At 35.7% G+C, this 23,028-nt stretch overlaps 1 protein-coding gene and 1 long non-coding RNA gene across 3 annotated transcripts in view; one reads left to right on the forward strand and one right to left on the reverse strand.

The window, feature by feature from the left end:
* LOC123630644 overlaps positions 1-23,028 on the forward strand; it is a 126,290-nt gene that overhangs the window by 99,684 nt on the left and 3,578 nt on the right. Inside the window, exons 2-3 of one of the 2 annotated variants that reach the window (XR_006732723.1) lie at positions 9,734-9,839; positions 10,637-10,812. This is a non-coding gene — a long non-coding RNA (uncharacterized LOC123630644). Of the gene's footprint in view, positions 1-9,733; positions 9,840-10,636; positions 10,813-23,028 lie in introns of those variants that run through there. The other variant, XR_006732724.1, reaches the window with a different exon arrangement.
* SAMSN1 (SAM domain, SH3 domain and nuclear localization signals 1) overlaps positions 4,574-23,028 on the reverse strand; it is a 49,304-nt gene continuing 30,849 nt past the window's right edge. Inside the window, exons 5-8 of the mRNA XM_045540464.1 lie at positions 22,691-22,842; positions 18,724-18,930; positions 16,632-16,782; positions 4,574-5,449 (exon numbers count right to left, since the gene is read on the reverse strand). Of these exons, the coding sequence (XP_045396420.1) occupies positions 5,247-5,449; positions 16,632-16,782; positions 18,724-18,930; positions 22,691-22,842 (713 nt within the window). The 3' untranslated portion in view covers positions 4,574-5,246. The remainder of the gene's footprint in view (positions 5,450-16,631; positions 16,783-18,723; positions 18,931-22,690; positions 22,843-23,028) is intronic.

Genomic DNA, 23,028 nt, shown 5'->3' on the forward strand with positions numbered 1-23,028 from the left:
CCCTATTAGACTTACGCATCAGGATCCCACTCCTGCCCTATGAGGAAATGGTGCTGTGCACTCAGGCCCACCAGGGACCCCACAAGGTCAAAAGAGACCGCTGAATATACTAATGTCATCTTTTAGATTCTTCTCTCATGGCTTCTTAATTTATAACATACATCACACAGACCTACTGATACTCTAACTGTTGGTAATTCAAATGTGAGAAGTTTGCACGATGAAGATAGGGAAGGGATAGTAATGACAAGCTCATATGATGTGTTCCTCGTAACCTCTCAGCCTCCTGCATTTCGATTTCCCATGGCGGGTTATTTGCCGAAGTGCCCAGAAGCTTCATAAATAGATAAATATCTACATTTAGGGTACCTTCCTAAAGGCTTGTCTGTGGCACAATCATCTGTGACCCCATAATTTGTAAAAGCCCAGGGCCCAATGTGCAATAACAGTAGTAATGACTCCAAATATTTTATTTATTCATTCATTCATTAATGTAGGCGTTCATTTATAGATTCAATGCTTCATTCTTCAAAAATGATTTTTCCTATCATGTGCCAAAGGTGAGGGATCAAGGCTAAATATAGCTTAGCCTCTTCCTAAGGTGGTTAGGAATGAACAAAGAAATATTCTGTTATGACAAAATGGTCATTTATTTGAGAAGTTCTGTTAAACCAACTGATTCTCTCTCATTGCTTCTAGCCAACATAGTTGGCCCAGGCTTCAGACAATGTGTGTCTTAAAAATTTCAAATTACAACAAGTCCATGTCTGCATTATGGTAGCAAGTGCAATGCTTCCATTGTGCATTCAGACATCAGTGGATAGAAATGAAGTAGTGGATATAATGATGGTAGTGGTTTTTATGCACATACTCTATGTATTGTGCTGAATGCTTTACATATATTATCTCATTTAATCAACAACATTTTGTAGATTAAAAAAAAGAAAAAAGACTAACCTCAGAGGATAAATGACCTACCCAAAGTCACACAATTCTCAAAGCAGATGGTTCAACTCCATGACTTCCAGTCCATGTGTTTAGTCCAGCATTGGGTGTGATCAGAGAAATTCAGTGATACAGAGGTAGAATAAAAGGAGGGTTGCTTCTATCTTATTTTCGTAAACAAATAACCTGGTCAAATCTAGAAGCTGCAGTTCTTTTACCTAGATGTAGTCTCTATTCATTTTGCTCTCAACCTTTACATAGTTCTAGCATGACTTCCCACTTCATGAAGGAGTACTTGAAGTTTGTATGCTAATTAGTTAGACAATTTTCTTTGGTGGTGGTGGAGGATGGAAGTGCTTGCGTGTGTGGGGTGATGGATTATCTAAAATTTCTTCATGTTATTTTTCTCAGAACTTATGCTAGTAACGGAAGTTTCTCAACATGAAATGTCATCAATTTGGCCTCACTCAGGAAGTTGCAAGGCACTTGACTGTAACCTCAGTGAATTGAATGTCGTCTAAAAACTTGATAATCTTAGCTGCCTATCATTTTAGAAGCTTCTGTAGTTATTTCATTTCTGAACTAACTTCCTTGTCAATTTAATTTATTTTTTTTAATTGTAATAAAATACTTCAGGGTAAAGATGTATTTTTGTTTACATCAGGAATAGAACAAGGGGGAATCCAGAATTTAAATTATCTGAGATTTTATTCATCAAAAAAATATTAGGACGATTTTATCCACCTACCTGGAATAAAATTTCTACAACTATGTCACAACATACTTGAATTTGCAAATATAGTATATCTCTGGGATGAGAATAATCATTGTGCCTAGAAAGATTTTACAACTGTTTGTGTACTGAAAGACTCAACTGTTTCCAGTGGCAGAAGCTATGGAGTGATTCTAATGCAGATATAGTATCCAAAAGACCTTTGCTGGCAAAGAATACATGTTCAATGTCTACATATTGTTGAGTGAATAGATAAACAAATGAAACTGGGAATCTCATTTAGTTTCAACCTAGAAACACAAAGCCAGTATCATGATCCTGTAATTATTAAAATCTCAACCTTCTAACCTTTTTTTAACCTATGTTTCAAGCTTCTAACCATCTTAAAAGGCTCAGACTCATGTCTCTCACCCAGCCAAAAGCAGCAGAAGGTCCAAGTCCAACTACATTAGAACCTTGAATGAACTATTTCTTGCCTTTCCACTGCTCTTTATTCAGCTTTCCATGGTCAAGAGCAAAACTTGTCTTCCTTCTTTTGATGTCCCCTATCCCACACTGAGGGAGCTGAGAGTACAGCTACAGGGATCCAGGAGGTAGCTGAATCTAAAGTGAAGGCAGCAACTCTTAAGGCAGAATACGCTTTTGCTATGTATGTGTCCTTGTCATGCAGTGCTCCATGCCTGGGCCTTCCTTAGTGACTTGAACCTCATGGTGTTTCCACTTTTCTTCCTTCTCCCATCTTTGCAGGAATCCAATCTCTCTTTCTCTGCTTCGATCTTCTCAAGGCCTCTGCAGTACTTCTACTCAAAAGTATTTCACTAAATCCTTGACTGAGTACCAGGCTTTCATTTTTAAGGCACTGAAACTGTGACTGAGTATGCTCCATGGGTAGGTAATTCCCACTGTTTTACAATCAAGTAGTTCTTTAGATGATTCCCAACCTTCAATTTCCTGGCATCTCCATAAAGAAGCTGTACTCTCCTGACCTTGAAGCAGCAGGTTGATCAAAGATTTAAAATTATTCCCAGTGGCTGCCTATGTCTAAGGAGGCCTGACAATGATCTATTTGGAGTGATTACCATAGCAGTAGAGTGGCCATGATGGAGGCAGTCTCTAGGATCACTGAAATGGAAACACTAATTTCCTGCTGTGAAGGGGGAAGAATAGAGGTAGACAAATGCTTTATGCTTGTCCTGGGCACTGTATATGGGATTAAATCTCAGGGATATGGAGAAATATGCTAGAGATTAACAGCAGAATATTGTCCCCTAGCATTTTAAATGACATTTTGTGTTTCCTGTTTGTTTCTAAGCTATTATGTTTTATTTGTTTAAAAAGAAATTAGGTCATTTTGGAAGGGATTTATGTATAGTTTGAGTAGATGGATTTAAATATGAAGATGGAATCTGTTATATGGGAATAATCATCTTATTCAATGCACTACAGCAAACATTTTCTAAATGCCCACTTGGTGCCAGGTATTTATGTTAGGCACCAGAGACTAAAAAGGCAAAATAAAGTAATCTCTATCATAAAGAGATCGCAGTCTTGTGTAAAAGTAATCGTCATACAAATAGATAGAGTAAAATGTGACAGGTGGTATAACCCACAATTTACACGTTGCTATGTAAACACAAAGAAGAAACCATCAATGACAATCATGGAAGGCTTCACAGAACAAGTGACCTTTGGAATGAATCTTGAGACAAGAGAACAGAGGGAGATTTCTGGGTGAAGAAAATAGCAGTAGCCACTCCGGGAAATTAAATAGCGTGTGAAAAGTCACAAAGGGAATAATGAATTCAGAAAATTCTAAGTAGATTGTTATGGCTGGTGTGTAGATTGAGAGGTGTGGGGTGGGGCAGGTGGGGGGAAATACGATAAAAAAAATCTATAAAGTAGATTAAAAAGTGGTTGGGAAAGTTTAAATATTATACTAAAGACAATAAGCGGCCATCAAAAATTTTCAAGTGGGAAAGTACCTGATTTGGTTTGTGGGTTAGAAAGATTTCTCTGGAGGCTGTGTGGAGGATGGATAAGAAGGTGGAAGGTCAGTTGAAAAGCTATTGCAATATTCCACACATGAGATAATGAGATCAAAAGTAGGCCGGGCGCGGTGGCTCACGCCTGTAATCCTAGCTCTGGGAGGCCGAGGCGGGTGGATCGCTCGAGGTCAGGAGTTCGAGACCAGCCTGAGCAAGAGTGAGACCCCGTCTCTACTAAAAATAGAAAGAAATTATCTGGCCAACTAAAAAATATATATACAAAAAAATTAGCCGGGCATGGTGGCTCATGCCTGTAGTCCCAGCTACTAGGGAGGCTGAGGCAGTAGGATCGCTTAAGCCCAGGAGTTTGAGGTTGCTGTGAGCTAGGCTGATGCCACGGCACTCACTCTAGCCCGGGCAACAAAGTGACACTCTGTCTCAAAAAAAAAAAAAAAAAAAAAAAGTAGTATAGTGACCATGGAAATGGATAGAATGCCACGAATATGAAAGTATTTCCTGAGGTAAGAATCATAGGATTTGATTACTTATTGAATTTGTATGAGGAAGATGTATATAAGATGAAACAAGAAATGATTTTCTGCTTTGATGACTGGCTGGGTGTTGGTACCAGTAAAGAGAAAGAAAGGTTGGGAATAAAAAAGCAGAGACAAATTTGTAGAGAAAATCAATGATTGGGGTATGTTGAATTGAAGTTTCCTGGGGTTATCCAGTAAGTTGGGTAACAGAGAACTGGAGTTCAGGAGACAGACTGAGGCTGAGATAATATATTTGGGAATCACTAACATTAAAAAAAAAAAAGTGAAGACTGACTATAACACCTTCTCTGGTAGGAGATATTTTCTCTAAAGGGCTAATATTAAAATATTTTAAATAACACTAGTCTGGAAAATACAATATGCACATAGTTCTTTTTATTATTAAAATTAGGGCATGACAAAGTTAAAAAGTATTTACACTTAAAGACAAAATATCTGCAGTTATTAAAATTAGTTTTACTAAGTCAAGAGTGACAATATATTCTTATCTATATTTTATATCAGATAACAGAGTGAAAAAATAATTACTAACTTTCTACTGTGCATCAGAATAAAATGTCTCCAATATTAAGTTACACTTTCCCAATAAGTATAAAAATGAATGTAGATGCTTCTTGGACAAATCAGTTCACAAAGACATCTTCTATTACTATTCATTCAATAATATACATAAATACAAAACTGGCAGGTATAAAAAAATGTTTGTTTGTTTTTGCAGTTTTTATCATTTTGTATTTGTAAAATAAGCCAAATAAAGGATATGTCACATATATCAAAGGCTTACACTATGCCTTTTCTAATACAGAAAGTGAAATATTAACACATTGCATTTAAAATAATAAATATACATTTTTATTTACAATAATTAGGAATGTTAGAGATATGAACTTTTATGTACAGTCATTCAAGTGAAAACATTTTAACTTTCGGTTATATTTACAAATATTTCTCTTCTTCTATTTGACCTTTTAGCTCAAGAAGAATTAAGTGGAATGTATCTGTAGATATGTAGTTGAGAATGTGTGTTCAGTCACTTGGCTCTGTGATAGAAATCTTATGTACCATGTCAGACAGATTTTCAGACTCCAGATCTTCTTTGCCATTATCTGAATTTCCTGATGAGATATAACAACCAGAGTCCCTTGGGCAGTCATCTAACTGTGACTTATTTGAGGAGATGTCTGGGCTTAAGGATAGGGGCACAGGTTCATTTTCTTGCTCTTGAATAACTGTAAATGAAAAAGAGGGCAAGAGTTAGGCAAAGCCAAGAAAAACTATATTTATGTATTCATTCACTTTCAAGTATTTTACTATTTTAACTGTTCCATCCTTTTACATCATTACAATGGAAAGTTCTGCAAGTTAAAGATATCTTTGTTTATTATAAAAGAGATATTTGCACTCAAATATTCAAGCCATTGTTTTCTTAGAAGACAAAGTTTGCCCTTCATTGTTCACTCGCAGTTTCATGGAATTCTTGTGAACTGCCTGCATAAGCAAAGATCAATATGGACTCTCATTTTACATTAATAATAAGTTGCCAGAAAAAGCAGATTGTATCCACAGTGTGACTGATGCCTTGTCCAAATACTCCTTAAAGTATCATTAGAAAAAGTCATTTATAGTTTAAATGTACAAACAAAGTCAACAGTGATCTTTGTGAACAAATCCAGAATCGTGATAAAGTGGATTGATGAATAAAAGATCACTATGGGCAACAATGTACAATAGGACTTCCATCACTTGGAATTTAACTAATAAAACTTTCAGTATCCAGAATTTTCCTATGTTTGCCTTTATCAGAAAATAGACCCATAAGAAACCAGGTTGCTTTCTGAGAGTAAAACACCAAAAGTTTCATTGAAATCTGCCTTATGAATATTTAGTTTGTCTTCCACATCTTTATCTGTAGTTCTGAATAACAATCTTTCATATTCAGATGGATAATTCTATCATTAAAGCAGTGTTCTATATTCAACAGGCAGTACCTTTTAGAAAAATTTAATATTAGACATATAACAAAAGATACTTCTAAAGAACCTAAGAAGCCTTATAGTTAAAGTGTTATTCTTCTCAAGATTCCTTTAGCATTAGCTTTCCCTTTGTCAGTATGAAGTTTCTTTGTCTTCCCTGACACTAGTAGATGAGTGTTTCTCTGTGTCATAAGCTGAGTTCTTCAAAGAAATGGATCTCAGGCTGCTGCCTCTTAGCTATATTAGCATTTCCTCTTTCCCCTTTTAATCTGGGACTTTACCACTTTAAACGTTTGAATAGCTCCATGTTGGAAGAACCAAACACATACATTAAAGGTTGGGACAAGAACTCTGCCTTCTCCCATTCCAGTGAGAAGAAAGTAAATCCAAACTTCAAAATCCTTAGAAAAAGGATATTATATACTTTTCTTCAAGAGTTTATTATAATGCTAATTAATTTATCTTTAGGAAATCTACCCTTTATTTTATTTATATATCTCCAGCTTTTTAAATGCATTTTCTAGGTTCCAAATATCTTGCCAACATTAGTTTATGATCCATTGTTTACCCAATTGTCATCAACCTCCATTACAAGTGAGAATTGAGCCCTGGTTTCCTAAGGCACCCTGGTATGTATGAATTAATTTCTAATTAATGTATCTAGAATGGTACTAGGTATGCACCATGCATTGGAGAACTGAGAAAATTGTCACTTAAAACATCTTCTGTATTCTATAGTTTAGATTAAGAACACTAGATGAGAAAGGCTGGAAGAAAATGATAATTGTTTCCTAGTCTACTCATCTTCAAAATGAATCATAGTAGTTCTTTTAACCTTTTCCTTAAGGTTTTATTTGCAACAGTGAAACCACATTTATGCCATTTTTCTGAGTCTTCTCCATATTTGCCACAGCTTTATTTAACTGTGGATTCATATATCATATATTTAAGTCTAGTGATGCCATAAGTAGTTTTAGGTATAGGAACTTTAATTGTAATACGCATCTATTGTGATTGTTCTTTTTAAATTTTAGCTACCATGAAGCATTTTCTGTTTATTACTCATAACAGTTTTTATGTTTGGGAGGATTTACTTACTATGCACTAGTCTTTATGAGTATTAGTCATTCACTTTTGTTTCCAAGCCCTTCTTTTATGAAAAGGCGGCACTAAAATGGGACCTCATTCTCTGAAGAATTACTTTTTCTTCTGCCTCTCCTTTTTTATCTTATTGCTGCTAAAATGAAATGAGCCAGCTCTGTGTTCCATTATTCAAGTGTTTCTGGAAAAGGCCAGAGGAATTAGTTCTTTTGTATGCACTCTGCCACATCAGCAATGATCACCGTATTCGAATTGTGACCCTCTTAGTCAAAATGGTTGTGGGGATAAGGCCACATTCCCCCAGATTATGTTTGGGCCTATAACCTCAATGCAAAATTAAAGGAATTGAGCTACTTCCCTTCAGACTTATATTCTAAACAAGATTTGGCATAATAAAAACTGTTTGCTCCCAATACTCTGTTCTACTTAGGTTGATTACCAATTGTGGGAGTCTCTTCAAGATGTAAAACTTAGGCTTAAAGAACTCTAATTTCCAAAATTAGCTCTTTTCCTTTCATAATATAAGTACTTAGCTTGTTATTTCATCCTTAGAAGTTCTGTACATACACCTTGATGGCTAACAAAGTAAACAAATAATAAATAAAAAAACTGACTTTACCAGAGGATATATCAGTGGTTAATATTAGCAATAAAAATGTATTTGTTTTTATTTCCACCTGAGAAATGCTATATCACATTGTCTAAATTCTAGCAATTGGTTTGTTTTAAATATAGGCTATTTATTGTAGAAACCTTTCATCTGCATTTTTTAAGGAAAAAGAAAATAGTTTCTCAGTATGAAAGTTGTGTAGCATGGTAATTTACAGAACAGCAGTAATCTGCTAAATGATTTCCTAGTGACATGAAAACGTGACTATGTCTCTTCAAATGCTTCCCACCAGGCTTGCAATAATTTTAGGCAGGTGATCAGCTGGAGCCTCTCAACTGTAACTATAAAAAGAAAAGGCAGGTCATTATTTTACATTATGGAGATGAAACTATATGGCATTCACTTTTTGTATTTGGAGGCTCAAGATTTTCCTTTTCTTGTTTCTTTTCATACTGCCACTAATGACAGGGATTGGCACAACCCTAGGTCTTGTGCTATGGGTGTTTTTTTCCTGCAGAGGGGGTGAATTCACACTAATGCATCCATCCATATTTTCTTTCTAAGCCATTTAGTCTCTTCATGTGGCCATGAAACAGAGTAAAGCTAACTGGCCTACCCAGAAATTGAAACCATAACCTTCATCAGTTTTGTCCCATGGTTCAATCATCTGAGCTAACCAGGCAAGTAACACATTGGAATAAGAAACAGTTTGCCTCCAAAATTATAGACTTCCCATAGGGTATCTCAATGTACCTTTTTATACCAAAATGTTTCAGATAATATGTTAGGTTAAAAAAAGTATGCACAATTTATGTATTCTGTTATTAAAATTATATTAAAACATACACATATATAGAATTCACAAATGAAAATGTTCAAATTTTAAATATTTCCCCTATATTTTCAGATCATCTACAATGTTTTATTGTTTATTTCTTTTAAGTGAAAGGATTAAAATGTTATAAATTTTCAATAAAGCCCTCAAATGGTTTGCAAATATCCCAAAGACTATACATTTTCAAATCTGCGTATATTGAAGAATTATTAAATAATTTGAAAAAGGCTCTCTCTTATTGCTGCCAGTTAACAGTAGGCATAATAGGAACTCCAGAAAAGAGTACAGGTCTGTGCTCTATGTAATAATAATCATGTTAAGAAAAAATTATTTAGGAAACATTCTATCAAGAAGAACTAATTTGAATATTAAAATACTTTACTTTCTACCAAAATCGTTATGGAATTGTATAAAGCCCATGGATCAACATTTTAAGATAATCATCAATGTAGAAAAAAAGTGGCATGGTGATTAAAACAGAAGACAGCTAATATAGTTATTCATAAAATAATTATATTGGAGTTGTGACATTTAATTAAGTATAGGCAATCTCAATTATACTAAAAGTGAAGAAGTTTTAAGGAAATAAAACTAGATCCTTACTATGGAAAAGTTTTCAGACTCTAAAGAGAGAAATCTGCCCCATATTCACATATTAAAAATTTGGTAAGGATTAAAAAAAAAAACTACTAATTTTTGGTTGACTTTCCCAGGTATCGTTACCCAAATCTTCCAGATTTTGACTTTACTATCTTCTTTGCCTTAGGTTTGAAGCCTCTGTTTCTTTGGGCCAAGTACCATAAAATAATGCAATCTAAAGCGCATAGAAAAATGCCTGGCCAAAGAAAGTACTCAATAAACATTTTTTAAAAAAATAAACACAATGATGTTTAGATTAAAGGAAATAAGAAGTAAAGAAAATCAGAAAAAGAATTTTGTTGAAATTCAAATGAAGATACCTCTCAGCTCTATGAATTATCCTTTTTTTCTTTAGCCTGATGCCATTTCCAAAGAGGAAAAACCAGAGAAACACATCTCAGGATGATTCAAAACTCAACCCCATGTTGAGCAACTCAGAAGAAAATCCAGCCACTCTCCAGGTAACTATGGCTATATTTATTTGTTTAGAGGCAGCATTGTTCATGGAGGAAAATTTAGCAGACAATATGGCATGTTTCTCAGTTATTTTTTATCTTAAGAATATCTTTAAGTTACCTGAACACTTAAATTTTCTAATTATAATGAATACTTGTCATTCATTTCACTTGAATGCTAGCCCACCTTTTGGAAAAATAACAAATGAAAAACAGCAATCCATTCATGGAAAAACAACCAGTTGCTGCTGTTTCCCTGAGGCCATGAGAGAGTGTGGGGTTGAAATGACTTCCTGTCTTTCTGCACATCTCTCTTTGCAGTCTAGCATCATAGCCTACACTGTAACGAGATGTGCACCAGGGAGTAAATTCTTTCACTTTTACCCATGGCAATCTCCATTTCCACTGTGCTGGGTTCTTCAGTAGGGGCAGAGACATGCTCACTCCAGATCACAATAACTCAACACCAGCACCGACAATGCCATTAGGTTGCTACTCCCTCCAACCACACACTCCATGAATGGCTTGATTTACCCTCAGTTGAGTTGTTTTTATGTTAGACTGACTACATTGATAATGATCAAATAAGGTTAAAAACTATCACATATTATTTAATTTGGGGCCTGGGGAAATCAATATCATATTTCTTATAGGTTAATTAATCCCATTTGCTAGATGAAGGAATTAAGAACATGTCACCCCAAAATATGCTGCTCTAGCATATTGACTATTTTGTGTTTAACATACTTGAATAACAGCAGGTGCAATAAAATCCCTCTGACTTTCCTTCTGCTTCTTAAAAGCATATAAAATTCCTGTGTGAAAGATGTCCTCCTTATACCAGAAGAAAAGTATCATTATCAAGGATGGGAAGTTGAGGCCGAGAGAAATCTGCACAAACAAACCATGTTAGACTAACCCTTAGTCTCCTAACCACTTCTCCATCCAAATAACTATCCTATCCCAAGTGCCTGTGCCTTGTCACATTTTCACAATATACTACTCTTTGTCTAATTTAGTATATGAGTGTTCAAACTTGAACTTCCTCTTTGACTATTTCCTTATGAAGGCTCCCTTGCCACATAAAACCTGTATTAAATAAATTTGTATGCTTTTCTCCTATTGATGTCTGTCTTATATCAATTTAATTTTCAGGTTCAGCCTGAGACTTTAACAGAGTAGAGGTAAAATTTTCCATTCTTGACATTTATATAGTGAAAAATTAATCTAATTTCATCATTTGTAAAATTATTACTTTTGAAAAATATGATTATCCTGAATATTATTGATCTACTATTTGCTTTTACCACTTAATATATTTTGGACAAATTTTAGTGTCAGTAGGCATAGCACTCTATATCATTTTTTAACACCTTCAAACTATTTTATTGTTTGTGTATATCTCAATTCATTTAACAAATTAATTATTGATGGAAGTTCCTATTATTTTTACAAGTTTTTAACTAAAAATACTATTATTTTATCTAATATTTATATGCATTTGTATGTTGAATTTAGTGGGACAAATTCCTAGAACTGGAATTTCTGGATACAAAATTGTGCCCATTTTAAACTTGGATAGCTTTTTACATTATTGCCCTCCAAAAAAGTACTTGTTTACACTCTTGTATATACACGTGTTCATGGTTAGCATATACAGAAAATCTTGACAACGCACCCCAATCCCACTCTGCCTGTTAAAACTTGTATGTATGAGATGGGATTGCAGATGATTTTAATTTTTGTAATTAAAAAAAGACATGCTTACTATTTACAGATCTCTTCACCTCCTCACTCAGCATTTATGCATTCTTTAAGCATTTGTTAACCATCCACTGGATACAAAGCACAAGACTAGGGGCTTTGGGAAAGCATGTGGCAATAAACGTTTTGGTCTTGTTCAGCCAGGATAATCATTACAAAGCCATGTGCAGGACACAGTCCTGGTGCAGTAGAAACACCAGTTTAGGAATGTTGTATGTGTACAGGCATAACAAAGGTCCTCAGGTCCTAAGGTGAAATACCTATGAACCCTTCTCACTGGGAATTTTCTGGTAGAAGAGTAAAAATACTTGAGTATGGCATCTATCACAAATGAAATCTTAGGGGGTAAATTAAAAAAGAAATCTAAAGAAATTAAATTGCATAGATCCAAACAGCTATGACTAGAAATAGATATTAAGCACATGTTTATAAATATACATACAAGGAAAATGCCTGTATGCCTTCTCTACTTTGTATATGTAGACAGTTAGCATATTTTTTCTTAAAAGCTATATATTTCTTGAATCGAGATTCAAATCATATGGCAACTGGGTTGGAAACCCCAGGTACACATGTCAAGGGCTGGGGCACCAGGCTGCCCTGGCACACTGTCAGGCCCACTGCTGGAGTGCTGCTTGGCATGGCTGCAGATCTCTCCTGCTGGCAGCTTGCGTTCCAAGCTCCTGGCTGGGCCCCGCCAGTTGCCCTGCATGGATTTGGGCAGACCAGCAGGCAGGAAGGCACAACTGGGTATGGTTGAGCAATGAGGGCTGCTGTGACCACAGCTGGTGTCAGTGGTCTGGCACACAACCCACCCTTTCCCCTTCCTTCTCATTTGGCACTGTAACCAGAGTTTGCAGGTATCGAAAACATATTGTATACGGATTCTGTAAACTTTGCTTATTCTCTTACCAACTTTTTTCAATTTAAAATTTAATTATTCCTGTACTCAAGGGAAAACAAGGTATTTCCGTCACCCATTGTCTCCAAAGAAAATAGTACACATTCTCATAGACACAATTTTAAGACATGTCAAAGTGCTTCTAAGTGTGGAAAAGAGGAACAAGTGCAGAATAAAGAGAAAATACTTATTGTAAACGGTAGTAAACAATCTTATTATTTTAAAGAGGCATTTCTGAGTAAGGCAAAGGGGCCTTGAAGGCTGTGCTTATGAACAACACACACACACACACACACACACACACACACACACACACATTCTCTATTTTCTTTTTTACTTGTGAATATTACTCCCAAAGCAAACAAGCCATTTTTAAATTCAGATGATAAATAGAGAAACCCTACTGTGCACAAAATAAACAGATTCTGCTCATTTGTTCCTTCAAAAGCTGAGTCTCACTCCAATTTTTCTCTTCCCTCTAAGCTTATCTAGAATCCCATTTGAGGAAACCAATGACCTAGTTCTGCTCAGTTCTAATGCAACACAGCAGCAAATCCCAAATATCTCTGCTGGTCTTGCTAGGATTTCAGAACCCCAAAGTCCTTATCCTCCTCCAGAGGTAATCCTGTGATCAGCTCTAACACCACATGCCAGCCCTTTTATCAGCTTTTTGGAGAAGTATCTTTACCTCCTGTCAAGCAGTGACCTAAAAAGTGTAATCCAGTTTATGTTTTCAAGGTCCAGGTGGGTACAATGATATCTTTCCTGGGCTAAGAGAAAAGGAAAATTGCCTGCTCTAAATATTAGATGTCTCTTTTTTTCCATGTCCTGTCCCCCATCCTCTTGGTCCCTCTAGATATATTAAAGGCTCACATGGGTCTTGTGATCTTTTCTACATTATCTCATAGTGTTATTTCTATAACACTTTTTGCTACATTATCAATGTGTTATCCTCAAAACAAATGTCCTATTTGCTCAATTTTTATATTGAATGATTAGCAAAGCAAAACTTTCCAATTTCCCAAACTAACAATGAAACCCTGAAGTAGGGATGTATTCATGTTCCCCAAATTGACATTATTCAATGATCAAAATAAAATGCATACATAAAATCCTGGCCAATTTGCATACCCCATTCTTCAAAAAAAGCTAACTATATTTAACCTATGACTGTGACATGAATTTGTTTTTAATAATGTCTCAGTTTTATATAACCATGTATTCAAGGTCTTTATCATTCAGGGTACATGAAGATTGTGCATTTAATCTTTAGCACGGTTGTAGAAGATATGATTCACAGAGTAAAGAATAGATAAAAATAAGTATGCTGCAGCATGGTGCCAAATCATCAGAACTCACCATCTTATCAACAAATGGAAGTCATTCTTCTTTATTTCTTGAGCAAAGCAGTTTCACATAAGATAAATAGCTTTCAGTCAGAATAGTCTAACATGCAATATGCATCTTTTTGACATGTATATTCTAATACTACTTTAGACCATAAGATTAAAATAAGAAAAATCTCAGGGTAGTGTGTTGACAAGAAACATTGGTTGAATCTGCATTTTTTCTATTTTTCATCTCTCAGAATTTGGCTCTATATGTGCATGTTTGTAAGTTACTAGCTTTCATTAAGTGATCAACTTCTAGTGACCTTCAAGTACCATTTTCTAAAGTTTTATATAGGGAAATAATTTCTGGAACTTGTCTTTTCTTACATCAAATATTAAAAGTCATTTCATGTTTTGGAGATATCCTTTTGTTTTCAGAGATCAGGATGTACTGGGACATGTTTCTGGTAGATGTAAGAGACTCAGTTGTAGATATGTGAGCTTGAGAAAGCCATTTAGCTACTTGGGTTTTAGTTTTCACATCTTTCAAAGGGAGAATTTGAGTCAGCTGGTTTTTAAAATTATATCCAACTTTCATATTGTATCACCTATAAATCATTATTCTTTTGTTAACATAGAAAGTAGACAGGGGATGAGGGAGGTGGAATGAAAAAAATGGAGTGGACACAAGCCTTTGCACTGGACCCATCTTCCCTCTGTGGGTCTTTACTGGACACTTATCACTGACAGCGCTGTTTGCTGAGGCTCCACGTCCCTTCCCTGCACAAACCCTGTTGCCAGCCAGCCGCAGTAGCCTCTCACCGTTCACTTGCTGAGGTGGAAAACTGAACTAAAGCCCTTGAGAAAATTGGTGAACTAGCAGAAGACTTCAATTTTCAAATATTCATTGCTCTCAAATTTACCAGTTTGCACATATGGAAGAGTTTCATAGCAGACTGCCTTTGATTAAAACTCCATCTCTGCTACTTATCTAGCTGTTCAACCTCTTTGAAATTTACCTCCGAATTTTGTCCTCATCTGTAAATCGTTCAAAATAGCTAGATGTATGCTATATTGTGGAAGAAAAACAATTATTTACAAGTGTTCAAAAAATACTCTTCTCCCTCCCTATACTTCATGGTCAAGTTATTTTGGAGAGTATTGGTAATGACACTGAATGTTATCAACACAGGAAACCTACAAAATCTATTTCTTTGACGAACTTTGCTTAGTGGGAGCTATGTCTTGAAATGACAAGATGTGAAAGAAACCGCATCATTTACCTGAAAGATATTGCTACATCAATTTACATTGCTCAGTTTTGTTTGGGCTTCTACTGTTGAGTAAATTGGCTACTTTCTTCAGTTTGGACTTTGTCTCTGTGACCCCCATCTCCCTATCTTTTCCGTCTCCCAGCCCCTACAACTTTGAAGCGAGTATGTGAAAACCTAGACCTAATGATGAAATCCATCCTGCTGATGTTGTTAGTCATGCATGTGAAATCTCTTGGAAAAGGATGAAAATCTATGCAAACACAAGATAGCAAATAAGAATAAAGCAAGGAACAGTTTCTAAAAAAGTAAATTAATTCCTACTAGATAAAAAGCCAGTATATAGTAAACATATGCAATGCCCCAATTTTGTGGGGCTTATGAGGGTATACAATAACCCACAAAAGGATAGTGGAGGGGCTGGGGTCCTAAATACAGCTTTCCTCTCACTCTACATCGGGGCTGTTACTTGTAGTGTTAGAAAGTATAGCGTAGCTGCACAAACACTGGGTTGGAATCCTAACCCAGCAATTCACTGTGTATGCATTTAGGCAAGTCACTATTGTCTCGATTTCTCATTGTAAAAATGAGGGCAGTACTATTTAACACACACAGCTGTGGAGAGCACTCAAGAGCATAATAAACATAAAGACCTTGGCCCAAAGTTTTAGTCAGAGCACATGTTTTAAGAAAGTAGTTAATAATTACTAGTAGTTTTGTTTTTGAAAGAGAAAGCTGGATACAATGATCTAAGTTCTTCTTCTTTAAAATTAGACTCCATCTCTCTCCTTTTTATCCCTCATAAAATACTCTTTGCAGAGTTTGGCATATCCTGACTCAGGGTTTGGGGACCTGACCAGATTTAGTGGAAAAGGTGGTCTGAATGAATTACAAAAATAAAAGCTATTCTATCTTTACAAACCCTGTTAGTGTAGCCAGCATTCTGTGAATCTGCATGTATTATTCCATCTTCAGTTTATACTTACAAATACAGAGCACCATCTCAGATAATAAAAGTGAAGCTGAATATTTTTGCAAGCTATTATAGCATTCTGAAAGAATACTATAAACATGTACAAGATGTGACTATATGGTAATGAAATGAATTTTCCTGTGTGGCGCGAAGGCTCATTAGCTTACAGCCATGCTCTGTGTTGTTCTACAGAAGCCATGTGTGACATTTCTCACTAATGGCTTATGCTGTTACTAAATGTTTGTCTCTAACTCCCTCAGTCTTTGGGAATGCAGGCATCCACTTGTGAGTAAATTAATAGCTCTGCAGAATCGAAATGAAGTACCCAGAAAAGATTTCATTTCCTAGGAGTCCAATAAGGAAAAAAAGTTCCTATCCCTAATTATACATTTGACTAGAGTTGTTGTTTCCAAATTTATATGAAAAAACTTATTTTATGGGAAAGAATGCTTTTTATGATTCTCAGTAAATAAAACTGGGCCATTATTTGTAATGATTTTACTATTTACATGAAACTGCTTTTATCAGCTAGAGAGAAGAGTAGAAGTGCACACTTACTTTCTTCATCAAGGAGATTTTCAGCAGCTGATAGTAACCTCATCCTGTCTTCTGGGTTTTCAATGTTTAATTCAATGAGATGACTCTCTTTTATATCCTTTAAATCTTCTAGAGTCTCATAACCATTGAGCAGAAGTGTTGAGGTATATTCCTGTGGGAGAGAAAATATATGTATAGTACAAACTAGTTAGATTCAAATATTTTATGTTTAGTTCTCTTTAGATTTAAAGAAAATGTAGAAATGTACATGGAAACCAATGATGCCAAAAGAATGTTTGCTTAACTTTACTTGTATTAGCTTCCCACATATGAACTCTGGGGCACTTAAAGGATTATGTTATATAATTCTCACTTTCTAGAAGGACAAATGTAAAGATAAAATAATTACCTTAAGCTATACAATTCCAAATCATGGATTAATTAAATATCTGGATCACACATCCCATTTGGCACTTTTAACTTCTCAACTCACTAAATTGACAGAGCTGGCCTTTCCTTAAGTCTATCAATAAAATGCCTCTAGCAAAGTTGTATACTATAGTAATATTTCTGAATCTACATATCTTCTTATTTGCTTGGTTGCAAAAACATCTACTATTATTAACTTCTTGGGATAGGTTAAAAAACGAGTTTGAAACAGACATTGTTCTATATAAAATGTAAGTTTAGCATTTTTGTTAAAGGGTATTATATAAACCTAAGGAATTCTAGACTTTAATTAAAAGAATTTATTAAGCATAAAAGCACCGTAGTTGGGGACAGTATTGTTTCTTTTCTCAGCATGTATATTTTGTCCATCATTTGCATCAATATATATTAGTTTAAAATTCATAGGCTTCTGATTTCAAAGTCCGTATGTTATTTGTGTAACCTCTGTCCTATCTAACAGAATAAAAATGCAAAGTGAAATCGAATGCTTTTTCAACTTCCTCAAAAATTCCTCTTATTTTCCTTGATCATGATTTCAATATCCTTATTTTACTTACTCAAATAAGATAAGAGGAAGTCTAAAAGTTTGTAGTAATCAAGAAGAACTTATTACCAGCCCTTTTTAACAACGACAAAAAAAAAAAAAAAGCAAGAGCCATGACAATTCTTTTTTAAAAAGTGTGTTTTAATTGAGCACTAAATTAGAATAGAGAACAGAAAAATGCCCATTCTGACACAACCATCTACCTGTGGGTTCTTGGGCAAGTCATCTCATTCCCTTAGAACTTGGTTTTCTCATGGGTCACACAACAAACGAACAGCAGAGGCAAGCAAGCTTCCAACCTGTATTTCCTCCAAGGAGCATCCCATTTGGGGTGCACCAATACTAAGGCAGGAAGGTTTAGCGAGTGTTTCTACACACAGAAACATAACTAGATATTAAAAAAAGCAATAAAGAAAATTTAATTGGCTGTTGCCTTGATGAATTTTGAAAATTACCAAAGTACTGCTGAGTTAATTTTAGAAATGGATTGCAAAACTATAAATTGATTGAGAGTAGGTATATTGTATGTACACACCATTTAACAAGGTGGATATTTCATAAAAGTCTTGCTAATACAACAAGAAAATAATTGGATTATATACATAGAACAACACACTTTCCTTAACACAATCATTGTGGGGCTTAATGATATCACTGTTTCCTAACAAACTACTCTTAAAACCATTGTATTTACTGATCTCCTCTCAACTTGATTTTGATCTCTGCTCTATATAATATATCATTTTCATTTTCATTTTTCCTTTCACTCCTCTGGACTTTTACTTTACTCTTCATACTCCCTTTATCATTCTCATTTAGATAATTTCTCTGGGCCTTTTATTCTCCTAGGTATTTTTCATTTTTTGCTGTACTTTCTCAACATTAATCTCTACTGTCACTGTTAAGTGCTATCAGGGTTTGGTCCAGGGGATGTTATATCAAGACCTGTCCTTGCATAATAAAAGTAATAAAGGAGAAATAAGAGCTGTTCTAGGAAAACAGATTTTCCTTTGCTGTAAGTCTTGTACTTTTAAACAACACTATACAAATGCTGATCCACTCTCCATAATTATTCCATTCATATGCCCACCAAAACCAAGGAAACCATAATTTTCTAACCTGAAGATGAATTCTCTCCAAGAACTCCTGCAGAGTATTGGGTTTTTCCCTTTTACTCCTTCGGTGTGCCTTTATTTTCTTGGGGGCTGCTTCCTCTTCTGAGATGACATCCACATAAATAAATTTGAAGTTTCCCACTTTATTGTTCAACATCCCTGTCCACATCCCCATTGGTGTTTTGCAGATGATATCTATGATGTCTCCTTTCTAAGGGCAAAGATACGTATACAAATCAGATTTCAGAGAATAATGATTTTATGAAAATTGATAGAAACAATGAAATCCAACAAACCTAAAATGAGAACATTGTTATAGGGATTCAGAGATAACAGAAATAAATCTAAAAGTTCACTTCTTTCAAAAGGTTAAGGAAATTAGTTACTAGTAATAATGAAGAAAACTTGAACATGCTGGGCAGAAAGCTTTTACATACATTTGATGATAATTTTATGTTTCTGTTATATCAACTTATATTTGTAGAGCACAGTATAATTTACAAAACAGTTTTTCATATACTAAATCATTTTATGTTTACAGCACACCTCTTAGGCACATATAGGAGGTATCATACTTATTCATTTAAGTATTACAGAGATAGTAAATGACTTCTCAAGATCCTACAGAAAGTTAATGCCAGAACTGGAACTCAGGTTCAAGTTATCTGAACTAAAAAATGATGCTCTTTTCACTTATACTGTCAGACCAATATATATGTAGCAAAGCTAAAGCCATCATTCCTGAAGGAGCTCCCTAACTGGGGAAGGGGAAGAAAGAGAAGTCTGTAACTCTGCCTGTGCTTCTGGTTCATCTGAAATATTATATTTACCTACAGTGTAAAATAAACCCATCTAAAGTATTTCATCCATCTAAAATAATTAAATTGTGCAGAGCTCACATAAAAGTATGTGTGCACTATGGATAAATTATGCTGCGTAATTCTTATTACAGTACTAATTCATCTCCTCTAATATTTAGATTGAGTTCCACAACAAAATTTGGATTGAAGTATGAAGGAAGCACTTTGGGATGAACAAACAAATTGGTCTTTTTCTTTATGCATGTCCAAGGCCATAACTGGCTACTGGCTGTGCTGCCAGTTATTGGCAAGAGTAGAAAACCCCATGAGGGTATTTCTTTGTAAAGAAAATTAATTTCTATGCAAGTACAGTGTGTACATTTAAGAATCATAGTTACTCCTTTGAGACTTAGGACTTTCTGTCCTGGGAGTCCAATATTTTTTTGCCACTTTTAAGGGTTTACCTTCAAACAAACTAAGTATTAAATCTGCTACTAAAAATATTTTTCCCTTTTGTTCTATGAATATGTTTTCTTCCATCTAAACACAGATTTTTCTTATAATGGCAGAATTCAGTGTGATTGAAAGATGTGGTCTTTCTGACTTGTGATCAGCTGTCTGTGTGGGCCTGTGAGCTGGGACATCAGGGTGGGGAACCTGCGGCCTTGGGGCCACATGTGGCCTTTTGGATCGTTGGGTGCAGCCTTTTGACAGAATCTAAATTTTACAGGACAAATCCTTTTAATAAAGGTTTTGGATTTGGCCGCAGGTTCCCCACCCCTGCAGGGGGAATCAAATCTCAGGCTAGATGGCATCAGCTAAGCAGACTGGGGAAGTCTAGAAAGTTTCTAGGTGTGGTAGTCCTTTACTGCATCCTTCCTATTATCCTTTAAACTTGTAAACTTTGTGTTTAATGAACCTCTTTAATCATTAAATTTAATCTGAAACATAACAGGTAGATGTTTTATTCTATGTCCATAAATCAAGTTTACCATCATTAATGTATCTTAAGTCAATAAAGTCTGAAGTCTAGAAATCTCAGATTTTTCTAGTACTGTTTTGTGTTGATCTCTGTATGTCTAGCACCTAACGTCATGCTTGATATCTAGTATACAAAAAGATGCTTGAAAAAAAAATACCACATGTGCTTACCATTAAATTGGAACTAATCAATCAACACCTATGTGTACGTATGGAAATAACATCTATCCAAAATCAAGCAGGTACATGGGGGAAGGAAGGGATAGGTAAAATCACACCTAACAGGTACAGTGCACACTATCTGGGGGATGGGCACGGTACAAAAACAATTTATCTAACCAAATCATTTGTACCCCTGTAATATTCTGAAATAAAAAAAAATATGCTACCTAGAAGTTTTAATTGGCTACTAAACTGATAAAAACTGACATTAATTTTATTAATTCTTGAAAAGCTTTTTAAATTCATAAACATGTAACTTATAGCCTTTAAATTTGTAAACCTGCACATTCAAGAGAGCCCACTGGTAATCAAGCAAAGACCCAATTTCATTTTGCTTAAGACCCTTGATGGGAACAAGGGTATTTCAATCTTTAGTGATAACTGGGAGATTATTATTGTGTCCTTTAAGAACTCCATAAAAATCACCTTGGGCAGCGTGGGCAGTGACACGCTGGCATTGTACTGTAGGGAAGTTGAAAAGCTGTCCTGAATCAAAACGTGCTGTGTTTATTCCCTTCTATTGCCCTCCCCCCAAAATGGTTATTAGGGTACAGCCATCCTTTCCATAAGACTTGAACTTAGGCTGCAAATCATTTCGTGTAAATGGCTAAGGAGCTGACTGTGGGGAACAATGCTTTTCTCATTCTCCAGCTGAGCTTACTCTGATTCAATAGCATAGAGGGGATAAAGGAAAAAGCTGAGTGTCTCAAATGTTAAATAATAACATCAATACTTCATAACATATCATAGTTATTAGTTGACATTCACTTGGTGTTAACAGCATAGAAAATTCATAATTTATATCCCTTTAGCTTTAGCACTTTGTGATACTATAAGGAATAATTTAACATCTGTAAAGTATCTTAGCACAGTCTTCTTCTACTTGTGCTATTGTAACCAACCCCACCCCTCAAGTGTGAGAAGGACTATTAAAATGATGGATTTTACATTCATGATTATGTTACCTTATAGGATTTTGCATGTATAATTAATGCACCAAATTAGCTGATTTTGAGTTAATCAAAAGGGAGATTATCTGGGTGGTCCTGAGTTAATCAGATGGGATCCCTTAAAAAGAAAGATATTAAAGCATGGGTGGGTTTTCTCCTGCTGGCCATGTTGTAGAGAGGGCCCTGGTTGGGGAACGTAGGGGCTGAGAATGGCCCCCAGTTGATGTCCAACAAGAAAGCAGGGCCCTCAGTCCTACATTCAGGAGTAACTGAATCCTGCCAACAGACAGTGAGCTCAGCACAGGACCTCAGACCTCAGGTGAGATCACAACCAGGCTGACACCTTGACTTCAGCCAGGTAAGACCTTAAGCAGAGAACTCAGCTGAGCCATGCCCATACTTGTGACCTACAGAAACTGTATGATAACAGTAATTTGTGTTGTTTCTCACTTCTAAGTTTGGGGTAATTTATTACATAGCAATAGAAAGTGAACACAGAGAATAAGAGTAAGAAGAGGGAATTCAGGAGAAAATATCACTGGGAGAAAGATCTCTGGTTACCCACACCAACCAGTTTAAAGAGTACTAGAGTTGCCTGGCAAAGTCTGGTTCCCAAGGCCTTTGCTCTGCTGGGGTCTTGCCTAGTATTTCCATCTTCTCTCCCTCTCCTTGGCTTTGTTATTTTTACTCCTCTAAGTATCAGGCAGAGCTGGCACCACCAGCAACCTGTGAGACTTTCAGTTTTCAGAAAAAAGTAGATAACTCCTTCCCTCCTGATAGACTCTGAACCTGTATTATCTACTTAACAGCAACGTATGCAAATAGCCTGAATAGACTGATCCCTCCTTACTACTTCACAAGTTTTATTCAAGTTCTTGGCACAGTTAACTTGTCCCCACTTCTACTGTTGAAAACAACACACGCACACAACTACTTTCCACTGCTTGTACTTCCTGAAATAGACCATACAACCAGCAGTTGAAAAACCATTCGTAAGGTGGATATGATGTCTTCTCACCTTGATTTTGAGGGAGTCAGTGTCATAGGGACTTGGCGTGAAATCAGTATGCACTCTGGCACGGCCACAGAATGGTCCTGAGTAGGGGCCATCATCATCCAGTCGAAAGCTGTCCCTGTTGCTTGTACCATCTGAGCAGCTTGTTAGTCCACCTGAGGAGAGCAGAGGTTCATTTCTGATTGAAGGCATGTAACATTCTGAACTAGCATCTGGACAAAATTAAGTATTGATAATGCTGACGCATTGGATGCCAGCCTCATGAGGGGGTTCTAATTGACTGATCCCAGTGTCTGTCTCCCAGTCACTCTCCATTAGTGACCTCTGTCCTCTGAGCCATT

The sequence above is a fragment of the Lemur catta genome, chromosome 1, assembly GCF_020740605.2.
Source record: "Lemur catta isolate mLemCat1 chromosome 1, mLemCat1.pri, whole genome shotgun sequence".
Taxonomy (NCBI): domain Eukaryota; kingdom Metazoa; phylum Chordata; class Mammalia; order Primates; family Lemuridae; genus Lemur; species Lemur catta.